The following is a 12,546-nucleotide window of genomic DNA, read 5'->3' as shown; positions in this document are numbered from 1 at the left end:
AGAGGAGAGGGAGAGAGGGGGCGGGGTGGTAGGGTGGTGGGGTGGTGAGAGGGGGTATCCCGATGGTTTTACTTTGTCTAACAAATATACCCTCAATGATGGGTAATTACAATGTAGATTATCATTTAATGAAGCTACATAACGATAACAGAAGCGCGCGTAGTAACAATTTAATGTCAGTAACTATAAATTGATAATTTAACCCCTCCCTGTTCTTTGGCCCGGTGGCCGTGCGGTAGAGCATCAGCCTACGTATGAAGGAATTGCGGTACCAATCCACGTTGGTAAAAGCTTTGTATTGTGGGTTTAATCTTGAACGATATTTTTCAATTGATTTCAGAGATTCATGTATCATTTGAATGTTGATGTTCATATAAACTTAGGAAAAGTAAACCCTGGGAAGCGGTCTTACTAAAGAAAAGTAAAACTTGTCCCTCCAAAACAAACACCTCAAATGCGGTCTTTCTGGGAAATAAAGAGATGAACAAATATAAAGTGAAAAGTACACTTTAGGTTTATATTTAAACACCACCCATTGTCATGCTATAAGATTCATTCACTGGTCATTCATGATAAGGAAACCAAACGCATGGTAATTTCGTTAACTGAACCATCTAAAGTGTCAATCAATCAACTACCAGCACTGTTGCTACTTTTGGCTGTAATTTACTGACGGTCCAAAACTATGGTCACACAGACAATGCCTGTGGTCCAACGTACACAAAGTTCTCAAACAATAACGTTCACTGTTCAATCCTAAGCCTAACAGTAATGGTGACATCACTATTTGGTGTATCCTCCCCTCGCACGGATAACTGCTGCAACCCTCCCCCTCGGGCTGGAAATCAAACGCCGAATACGCATCATTGGAATCCTGTGTCATTCGTCATCAAGAGCCTGGGCTAATTCCTGTAGGTTTGGAACAGGTGGATCCCTTACTTGAACATGACACCCCAGATGGTCCCATAAATGCTCAGTTGGCTTGAGATCAGGGCTTCTCGCAGTCCAAGGTAATCTGTCAAATGCGTTGTTCTGCCAGTGCAGCTCTGGAACGATGGGGCCTAGCATTCTCGTCCATAAATACTGGCCGACTGGCGAGGGGGTGGTTATCAAAATGCGGGACAACAGCAGCTTCCAGTGCTTCCTGTTGGTATCTCTGACCATTGAGTGTCCCTTGACTGGTGATAAGATTCAGCTTGCAATCATAGGAGATCAGTGAGTAAAGGAAGTCTGATAGGAAGATGTGCAAGGAGACCTGAGCCTCCTTTGGATAGTGCTGGCCGAGAGACGAACACCCACTCCATTGTTCTCTGAGAAGTTCTTGAGAGTCATTTAGAAGTCGGTATTCTAATATACAACAAAATGTTATGGATGTCAACTTCTACTTTAGTGCGTTCACAACGTTTTGTCAGGTGGTTGATAACTAACAGTTGAACAGGATATATATATATACTAGTTATGTACATGAAGCTAATCACTTGATGTTGACAACTTCTGAAATTTTGCGTCGTCGCCAATCAGTCATGTTCTATGCTATGATGGTTGTTGCTTGCCAGTCAATGGAGTGTGACGGATTGTTCACAATGTGTTCAGAAAGGGCTGACTTTAGATCTGATTTTTCTACTGAAGTTCTGTGCTCTTTCAGCCAAACGTGACATCCATAACAGTTTGTCGTATGTTGTCTGAGATCTTTGGCACTGGTCATGGGTCTGCGTCTCACATAAGCGAACTAGGGTACGGTCATCACGGGGTGTGGTCTTTCTCGGCCTTCCTGATCGTGGACGATCCATGACGTAACCAGTGGCCGCATGTTTCCTTACAAGGCGACCAATGACAGTGTTATTGGTATTCAATCTGGACGCAATGCTGCGACAGGACAAACCAGCTTCATGCATACCAATAATCTGCCATCTGGTATTTTCAGATAACCGGCGCCTCGGCATGTCCAAAAAAGTTCAATTTCAACACTGTACACCATTTCACCTTCTTATACCCCTCAGTCACTTGTACCATGACGGAACTTAAGCATGAAAAGCATGCAGGTGAGTCACCACGTGAATTTCATGCTAGCTACATGTGTATTTAGATATAACTGGTTGACATCTCTGTTTTGACGTCCCTTTTTGTTACGATCGACAATTATTTTTGGTGGTGCCGAATTAATGCTCATGTGTATATATATTTAGTGTTTTTCATACGCTGACATGTATTTCTTGCCTATTTCAACTTTTCTATAGCGCATTTTACACAAATGCACAGCTTATCTGGAGTTCTGGATCCTACGTTGTTTGGTTGCCCTGGATACCAGTTATTATAGCCAATGGCTTTAGAAACTGCCATATCTGTTCATTTGAAATTATTCACGTTATCTCCGCCGTTGTCCGAGGTGAAGAAGCCGGAACTACCAGCCACCATCAAGACTAGGACGGAAATAGAGTGAATGAGTGAGTGTTCCTTTGTGTGTTTGAACCAGAATTGTCTGTTTGTCTTAGTCGTTACATCAGTCTATGGCAGTTGATTGGTAGTGGTCCAAGATTTTGGCAATGACTTTAAGGTTGGCTCCTTGTTCGACCATTGCGACAGAAATGGCACATTATTTGTGTTCTCTTTACTACTGTGTTACTTACATGACTGTTGTACACCTGTAAAACGCACCTGCATTTCCTGTTAGATCATGAAAAGTCGTGTTGGATTTTTTGCGGCGTTTAGGCGATTCGTAAACGTGTTTGCTCCTGAAAAGGATGGTGACTTGGCTCAGTATGCTTTGATCACTCCTTGTTTTTGTGTGAATTTTTACGTAATATTTTGCGGCCTCTAGTTTCTGCCGAGCATTACTTTACATGTATGGGGACTTCGCAGGTGGAAGTTTTCTCGCACCTTATCACAGGAACACTGATTAAAGAGTTTTAAGCAGGACGCCCAACTGCGATGTGCCACAACGCTGCCATGCTTGCGCTGTTACTGCTGTTGTCCCTGCTCCAGTATGGGGACACATTTGACCCTGGATGTAGCTTCATGAATGGTCAGTGTGTGTACAGTGTCAAACTCGGCCACGAGGGTCAGTGCGACACTCAGACAACCACCGCCACCACCGCCTCTACCTCCTGCTGTGCCGCTGTACAAAATGACGTGACGCTGATGAAGGCGTCCATGGCGTTGATGACGAAGAAGATTGAAGAGCTTGAGAATACGGTAGGTGATACTGTAAGACAATTTGAGACGTACTGTTGCAAGACTTAAGTCTTCGGTAAAGTCCGTTATGTGCTTCAAGCACGGTTATGCCCCCTGTAATAATATATTTATGAAACGACTTATGCAGTCATAACAGATGGCAGGAGTATGAATGCATTCTATTTATGATTGTCAGCATTAACATTTATCTATCTATCTATCTATCTATCTATCTATCTATCTATCTATCTATCTATCTATCGCACAAGGATCTCGTTGAATAACTTACAAGCGCTCGCTAGCTACACTGGAAGTGGCAGTTGCTGAGGATCTTATTGAGGAAAATATAGCATGCTTTTCGAAAACTGTAGGTCCTTTGATTTGCTTTGAAAGGCTGACAGTTTAGATCTTAACTATTCCTTTTCACTAATCGATTCAATGACTCGCTATTTTGTGAACATCGATGGATTGCATAGGAGCAGTTTAGTCTGAAGTGGTTTTATGCGGATGGAATCATGTTGAGTACGGCGTCTAACCACACACACACACACACACGCACGCACGCACGCACGCACGCACGCACAAACACAAACACATACACATACACAAAACAGACACATTATAACCTCACAAGTAATACATGAAGCACTTTATATTCCAGAAAGTAGTCCGGTCATCGTCTCCATATCGCGATTTAAGCGTAGAACAGCTACAAAGCTTGTTGTTGGGAAAAGAAGATGAAATTAGACTCCTACAGAGTGAGTTAGACAGCTGCAGAAAACGTCCGGACTGTGCTTCAAGCACCCCAGTGACGACTATATCCACGAATACATCTTCGACTACACGTACGACTACCACCACTGTCAAACCCGGTTTGTTTCAAAAGCAATATTCAATCAAAGTGAAACTATTTACACAATTCAATGTTCATTATTTGTTTTGTAAATAGAGACATGTATCCAGCATGGGTAAGCAGTGTTAAACCAAACCCACTAATTAACACTAGACTCATTCCTTTCAGTGGTGAACTACAACCTGACCTTCTGTGACTTCGACAGTTCTAGCACCTGCGGCTACACCCTGACCAGCAACGACACCCTCAAGTGGTACAGAGGCAGTGGGAAGCTGAGCACTCACACGGGACCTTGGAATGATCATACACTTGGCACTCCTAACGGTTAGACATGAAATATAGTTAGCATTATGATACTTCATTGACTTTGGGGGGACTCTAAACGGTTGAGAGTGCCACGAGATAGTTTTATGTTGGAGTAAAGATGGATTACTGTACCACTGACGACTTTGAAGAAGAATTGTGGGTAGAATCGTGGCAACAAGGTCATAATCCGTCATACACCACCGAATCGAGACAACGTAGTGGGGAGTAGCAACAGTTTGATGACAATGATGTTTCCAAACAGTATTTGCTCAACGGTGCTGTAATATTATGTCTGAAAGACTATGGCATGGATGTCCTGAACAAATGGGTTTTGGGGGCTCTTTGGGGGCTTCACAGATGAATTATCTGATCTGATACTGATTTGGAGACTATTCTTGAGTAGCGGAACTGAAGCTGAGAATGCTATGGCACCCATGGTGGTCTTGGCTGGGAGAGCAGGAGTTGCTGGAAGTTTGGAGTGTTACAAGATTCCACAGATATTTGGGAAAGTCATTATCATACATGCAGCTGTGGGTCATGAGGAGAAGCTTGAAATTGATTCTGAAGGATATTAGGAGAGAGTGAAGTTACTAGAGCAGCGAAATTTTGGATTCTTCTTTCACCTTTGATAGATAGATAGATAGATAGATAGATAGATAGGATATTTATATAGCGCACATATCCACGCACTAGTGCATGCTGAAGGCGCTGGTATTTTCCCCTCGATCACTGGATGTCAATCTCAACAGCACATCGTATTTTAATCTCAACTCCCTGGGGAGTATATAACTTTTGGAAAGCAGATATCCAGGAATAGTAAAGTGGAGAGAGTTGCAGTCACGTTTGGAGGTCACAAGGTTTGGAGGTATTATGGTCCAAAAAGTGACGGATGTTACTGATGTTTAAAATGTGGACGTAGAAGGATGTAGAAAGGGCACTGAGTGTTGGTTGAGGTGACATACTTTCCTCGAAGGCGACATCTAAAGTTTTAGCTATCACAGCTGCGCGATGACGTCGTCTCCGACGACGGGACAGGGTCTGTGCCACTTTCAGGAGTGGCAGTGTCGGGCTTCTTTCTTTTTGTCATTGAATTTTAAATTCCAGGTTCATATTTCTGCAATACAATCTTGGATAGGGAGTGCAGAGTTTATCACATATGTGTCGTGTGAACCTTGTCGAGGTTGCAGGTTAGGACGAGCAATCTCGAAGGCCACTTTTGCTATTGGTAGGGTGGCTGACTGGTAGGGTGGCTGAAGGTGGCTGAACTTAATGTCTTCAGATCTACCGATATATTTGGTGAACATGGAGATTGCTTCAGGACATATTTCTGAAGGACTGAAACTAACCCAACATCCATGTATGTATCAAATAATTACATTCACCAAGTGAATGTCGCTGGGATAAGAAGACCAGAGATATCTTCCATAAGAATCTGGAGATGTAGAACACACACTGTTGACGTGCTCTTGCACGATCGTTGTACACAAAGGCTATGGACTTATCTCTTTTTACTTTGATCTTGACATTCCAAATAGCACAAGACGAATGAAGCATCATTCTTCGCCGACTATCTCCACAGGACACTACATGTACATCAACCCTCGTCGATCGGCATTATGGTACAAGAGGGAATCATCCGCCTTGCTAAAGTCGCCCCTGTTCAGTCCATCACCAGCCTACTGTCTCCAGTTCTGGTACAATATGTTCGGACATGACATACAGGATCTCAAAGTGTATGTCAAAGTAAGTGTACACACGTTTTATCCCCTTACCCGCCGGGCTGTGGGGTAGCCTATTGGTTAAAAGCGTCCGGTCGTCAGTCGATGTGGACAGTTCGTACAATGAGTTAAGCCAATTTCTGATGTCCCCTAACGTGACATTGCTGGAATATTGCTAGAAGCGACTTAAAAATAAACTTACTCTCTCTTCCCCTTAACTTAAATACTTAATGCAAGGGACGGTGGGGGTAACCTAGTGGTTCAAGCGTTCGCTCGTCACGCCGAAGACCCGGGTTCGATTCCCCACATGGGTACAATGTGTGAAGCCCATTTTCTGGTCTCCCCCGCCGTGATATTGCTGGAATATTGCTAAAAGCGGCGTAAAACCAAACTCACTCATTCACTCATTCACTTAATGCAACGTACACAGTGGCTCTTTCGAGTGTACTCGCAATATCGATATCTGCTCGAATTTGCCTCTACGAGTTATCTCATAGCTATATGGGTGGTACTTTAGAACATGTTCCACATGCTGGCGAAACAGGTACAATCAATCAATCGTCTTTTTGGCGGTAAGAAAGAACGCCCAGAGACTTTTGTTTCTTGTGCATATTTTGCCAGTATGTGAAACGTGATTTAAAAAACGTGATTGATGCAACTCGAACGAGATAACTCGTAGTGGCAAACTCGTCCAGAACTGATATTGCGAGTATACTCCCGAGAGGCAAATAACTATTTGAAATATGAATGCGAATATAAGTCTCGTGGAGAAATTGACTTAAAGTTGAATCCCGTTTGAACGTTAAAGCAAATTGGAAAGAAACATTGAAACGGTTTATTCACAGTTTTCCACAGTATATTGTAACTTTCATCCTTGTAACACTACATTTTGTCAACATGATTAGTTGCTGGGAGAAGAAAACCATACAAAGTCTCAAAGGACCTGCGTGAAAACATTTCCACAAGGGTCTAGTGGTGGATTCAATCCACAGTGCACCGTCTTATCATCTGTATGTATTGTGTATCACAGGGGCGGTGGAGTAGCATTGTGGTTTAAGACCCAGGTTCAATTCCCCACATGGGTACAATGTGTGAAGCTTTTCCTGGTGTCCTGATATTGCTGAAAGCAGCGAAAACTATAATCGCTCATCATATGCCACAGATTGGCAACGGTCTGAGGTACCTACTGTGGAGTAGATCTGGTCAGGTGTCCTCCAAATGGAAACGGGGAGTGATTAACATCGGCTCTTTGTTTACTTCGAAGCCTTTCCATGTACGTATTGTCGTTCCTTCACGACTGTAATGGTAAGTGGTTTGTTTTCCAGTAGTGTAGATCTGATCTGATGAAACGTTAAATGTGTGATGGAATATTTGAGCATTCCTTTTACAAGTGACGTCATGTCATTTTCTCAAATGATCACTGCAAAATACTGACGTCAAGTATCTGGAAACATTTTTTAGGACTTATTTCTCTATATCTTTCTTGGAACTCTGGTTTATAACACAAAGTGTATTGTTAAGATTTTGGTTGTTTGCAGAATTTATGCGTAGACATTGATATGCCTTGTCCCACTCTCATAAAAAGCCGTCAGACCATGTTTTATCTTGTAACGCTCACTCGGTTTCGATCGGTAACTGATAGAGGTCTAATTTTCATGTCTAAAAATTCGTACAAACACGGGTACTGAGACATGCACATATCATATTGATTCCTATCAAGCATGTAAACATTCGTCACTACTCGCCCTTTCAGTAACCTCAACAAATTTTAAACAAATTATTTTTAATCAAAGCACCGCATCCATTACACGAGTTTTGATTGTTGTGTCGCACATGACAAGTCATCCTCGATATCTCCAGGGCATAAGATCGGAACGTATACCGTGGCGATATCGAGGATGATGACACGTATGTCAGCGGTGTTTCTTCAACCCGGTGAACACACTGGATCCAAGTAAACCTATGCTGGTTTCAAATCAAGTTTATCAAATTACAATCTACACGCAACCAGCAAAAAGAAAAACAATGTCTTTGTCTCCTATTCACACAACTAATCCATTCTGGACCAGACACACCAGGTGATCAACATCATGAGCAATAATCTACTCATGTGGGATTTGATGACGGTAGTCGCCTCCTATGGCAAGCATGGGTCTTTGAAGACCAGTTATGACCCGGAATATACTGACACCGGCAAGGGATCACGTCATTTCCTTGTGGGGTATGAGAAATTTGTAGCCTGCTAAGAGGGCACACTGGAGAAAATCCCATTCATCAAGAACTAATCATTATTGTATTGTAACTTTTTAGAATTATATCGGTAATTCGTCGTAGACAAATGACGACTGAGAGTTTCAGGGACAACAATGGTCTCACCTTTGGCCAGAAGGTTTGTTCAAAATTGCCTTTGTTCACCAAGCAGAAGAGCGGTACCCGGTGGGATAAGTCATGTGGCTATGAACGTCTAGCGATTCAAAAGCAACGCAGGTTATCCCTGGTTATTATAATCAGATAGTTTGTGCATGGATGCATGCGGTACAAGGATGTTGAAACCTCCGACGTTTAACAAATATTTCTTTTTATCATTTTCAGTGGTTTTGAAAACACCACGCAGACACTTCGAACATATTTTTGACTAACGATATTTCATGTCACACGACATGAAACCATTATATTTTAAATCCTGTTTCAGTTAGTGTTTGAAGGAACATCGCGTAGTTACTACGAACGCGTCACTCCATCGAATTCCGAGTACCACGGCACATATGGAAACATCGCCATCGACGACATTTACGTCTACGACAGAGCGTGTCAAAGTAAGTCAGACGTAAATATAAACAATTTGACATTAATTGCTATGCTAATTGCTTCCAATTTTGTCAGATGATAACCATTGCTCTTCATATTTTGGGCCCGTAATGCGATAGTAGAAATTGATTGACTAGTACTTTTAGCATCTTTGGCGCATTAACAAGAAGCTGACTTCAATAACTCTTATTATGTACATGGGCAGTATGATAGCCGAGTGGGTAAAGCGGTGGCTCGTCGCGGAGAGGACTTGGTTCGATTCCCCATATGGTTATTATGTGTGGAGTCTAATTACGGTGTCTCCCGTCATGGCATTGCTGAAATATAGCTAAAAGCGGCGTAAAACCATACTGACTCACTAACGTAGAATGTATAGAATGTACATAAACGAGAACGTGTTCCAAAAAATGCGGTGTGCTAGGGCAAGTCGGGTCAGGAGCTCCTGAGAAGCATGTCCATGTGACCAGGTGTACAAACATCCCGGATATATGCTAATCCGGATCTTAAGGGAAGGTTGAAATTAGGAGTAAAGTATGCTTCTAATAGGATCTGATGACACACAATAACGAAGTAATTCAGTCCGACTACAGTGCCCATGCAGTCTCTCTTAACGTTCACAACACGTGTATCCGTTGTATTTCTCCAGAGGTCCAGTATCAAAGTCACGTTGTTGCTTAACAAAATGTGTCCGGAAAGAGTGTATTACATCGAGCTGAAATGACTGCGTACAGCGGTAACCCGTGCACTAAAGCGCGAAATATGGTATGATGGCTCATGAGCCATGACGTTAGCTACCTGGATTAGATTGTCATGAGGATCCTATGCATGCTGTAAGAGGTGACTAACAGGTTCGGGTTGTCGGGCTTGCTGACTTGGTTGACACATGTCACTGTATCCCGAACGCTCCGACGCTCATGATGTTCATCACTTGATTGTCTGGACCAGATTCGGCTATTTAAACATCGCAGCCATATAGCTGGAATGGCGTTGAGTGCGGCATCAAACAATAAACAAACGAACAAAACATTACATAAAGCCAAATAATGTCTGACTGTATAGTCATGGGTTTTTTCTATTTCAGCTCTGCCTGCCTGTCCCTCGGGTGCATATCGTCGAACAGGGAACGGCAGTCGTTCCTGCTACACCTTCCACACCACACCCACTAATTGGTCCAATTGTCAAGAGGCATGTAAAAAAGAGAACTCGGCTTCACACTTGGTTGCCATCGAATCTGAGGAAGAACAGAAGTTTCTGGTCAACATCATCAAGAACGACCCAGGTAAGACAAAATATAAGACGGATCTAAGGGTTAATGAAATCAGAATATGCTGTAGGTGTAATGAATTCCACTTTTAGGTCAGAAGTGGTTCAAAGACCTAAGCGTCTAAGTCATTTTCCCAAGGCAAGGACCGATTCCGCACATGTAGCCGACAGGCCGTTATATAACTGAAGTATTGTTCGAAACCCAACAGTTTCTCACTCGATCTGCCATCGTTGGTATCATATATTCACTGTTTGCCTGTGAGCACTCTTTGAAGTGAGCACAAAATATGGCAAACACCAATTCTCCAACACGAGGCATCCCACGTAGTTGTTTTATAGAATTTACCAAATAAGTGTCTTTGATTAGCTACCCGCTTTCTCAAATCTACCCATGCATTCACCCAATATAACCACTCATTTACTCAACCTATTTCTGTTCTAGCACTGACGGCAGCTGGTAGTTCCGGCTTCTTCACTTCGGGCAACGACGAGGAGACCGAGAACAATTTCAGATGGACAGGTATGGATACACCTTACTCCATTGGTTATACCAACTGGTATCCAGGGCAACCAAACAACGTACTATTAAAGCAGGACTGCTTAGTCATGGAATATCCCAACGCCGACTACGAGTGGAACGATAACGAGTGTTCCAGCTCATTCCCCTACATCTGTGAAGTGGACTTGCCCGCGACCATGTGAAAATAAGGAATCCTAGACATTGCCATCATTAAGTGATGGTCCTTACAAATAAAAGATGTATTTTAACTATGAATCTGTGTTTGAATGTATATATTATTCATAAATATATACTCCAACCCCAAGTAATTAGACCAAACAAATATCATTGAACGTAAAAAAGAAATCAGGAAGCTGCATGAATTTATCCAGAAAAGTACATCAAAATATCATCAATAGTACAAAAATGGATCACGGAAAATTACACGAAAGGTTCACTAAAAATAATATGAGTGGCAAAGTATAGGAATACCAGTACTACACCCGTGTTGGTTGGTTTCGCTACACTAGTCAGAGTCTCAGGTGGGGTTTGCTTTCCTCCCACAAGCAAAGCATTTTTCAGATGTTCTGTGACTTCGAGGACACCAACTGTAGCTTCAGGCATGTCAGCACCAGCACCGCCATGTGGTACAAGGGTAAGGACAGGCCCAAAACAATCACGGGCACTCCGAAGGTTGGGCACGATGTATATTTCCAACATTAAGACAGGTAACTGACATTGACAAGTCTTGGTAGGAGACTGCTGAAGGTACCCAGGAATATGAGTTTAGGAGATTCTGGTGACTTTCTGAGTCCAGTATTCGGGTGAAGTTTAGCAAAGACTGTCAACGTCATTGTTGTATACTGGATTTTGTCAGAAAATGTGTAAACTTTGGGGTAGAACCTTTGCTATCAGGAACCAAGTGCCTTTAACAAAAGAATGTTGTTTGGAAGCAGAGGAATGAATGATTCGCTGATGTCGAACCTGGCAGAAAAATGCCACCAATAGTTCCACGACTACAGCTGTAAAGGGTATCAATACAATAAATGCCATTCGAAACTTTCGATTTGATCTCTCATTTCAGACTATGATTCATGTTCAGTCAAAGCGTTTTATATGAATAGTTTGTTTTCAGTGGTGTATTTTCATAACTTCTAACGTTATTGCCAAGATTCTATCCTCAAGTACATGTGCACAATATAATGTCATGAAAGTACCTGAAGACATGTTTCATGGGCTGAAGGTGTCACTTTATCTTCGGAACATAATCTATTTCAAATGTGATTTGAATACTTGGAATTCGTTGCATTACACTTATTAAGGTTGCATGGCCAGAATCAGCTTTCAGACTTTCCTTAAAACATTTTGCAAAGCGAATATCCGATTTGCTGGATGAAAGGTCGGTCTGACAGGATCTGGGGCTCCTTTCACGAAGCAGCCTTTAGTAAAGTTAACCTTAACTCCCATTCTTTAACATTGCTCTAAGGTCAGCGTAATAACTTAGCATCACCTAAGCGCTTTGTGAAAGAAGGCTTTGAACTAGAGCCTTAGATCCCCACTGGTGTTCTGAGTAAAGGGGAGCAGTGCGATCCGAGTGAGTGAGTGAGTGAGTTTAGTTGAACGCAATATATTATTTATGGCGACGGTCTGTAAATAATAGAGTCTGGACCTGACAATCCAGGAGTCAACAGCATGAGCATCGATCTAAGCAACTGGTCTTCGATGACATGTGTCAACCAAGTCAACACGCCCGACCACCAGATCTCGATGGTCGCCTCTTAAGACAAGCACGAGTTGAAGATCAATTCTAACCTGAATCGTCACGAATACAGTGATTTCCATGAGCTTGCTACAGGAGAAGATTTTTTTCTGTGATTCAAAGTGCTATCTTCCCATGACTTGTGAAACGCTGAAAGAACTACGATGTT

At 42.4% G+C, this 12,546-nt stretch overlaps 1 protein-coding gene across 4 annotated transcripts; it reads left to right on the top strand.

The window, feature by feature from the left end:
* The first annotated feature begins 2,358 nt into the window (after nucleotides 1-2,358).
* Nucleotides 2,359-10,894, top strand: LOC137272891 (uncharacterized). 4 transcript variants are annotated; one of them, XM_067805308.1, is made up of 9 exons: nucleotides 2,359-2,444; nucleotides 2,915-3,192; nucleotides 3,833-4,043; nucleotides 4,193-4,348; nucleotides 5,910-6,073; nucleotides 7,211-7,321; nucleotides 8,741-8,864; nucleotides 9,938-10,135; nucleotides 10,562-10,894. In XM_067805308.1, the coding sequence occupies exons 1-9, from the start codon at nucleotides 2,441-2,443 to the stop codon at nucleotides 10,819-10,821; spliced, it is 1,506 nt and encodes a 501-aa protein (XP_067661409.1). In that variant the 5' UTR covers nucleotides 2,359-2,440; the 3' UTR covers nucleotides 10,822-10,894. The 4 variants fall into 4 exon arrangements, with proteins under 4 accessions (XP_067661409.1, XP_067661412.1, XP_067661411.1 ...); XM_067805311.1 differs by having other exon boundaries at nucleotides 2,377-2,444; nucleotides 3,833-4,016; XM_067805310.1 differs by having other exon boundaries at nucleotides 2,377-2,444; nucleotides 2,912-3,192.
* Nucleotides 10,895-12,546: the final 1,652 nt, after the last annotated feature.

This window comes from Haliotis asinina, chromosome 2 (genome assembly GCF_037392515.1).
Source record: "Haliotis asinina isolate JCU_RB_2024 chromosome 2, JCU_Hal_asi_v2, whole genome shotgun sequence".
Classification (NCBI taxonomy): domain Eukaryota; kingdom Metazoa; phylum Mollusca; class Gastropoda; order Lepetellida; family Haliotidae; genus Haliotis; species Haliotis asinina.
This window is presented reverse-complemented; position numbering and strand designations above follow the sequence as displayed.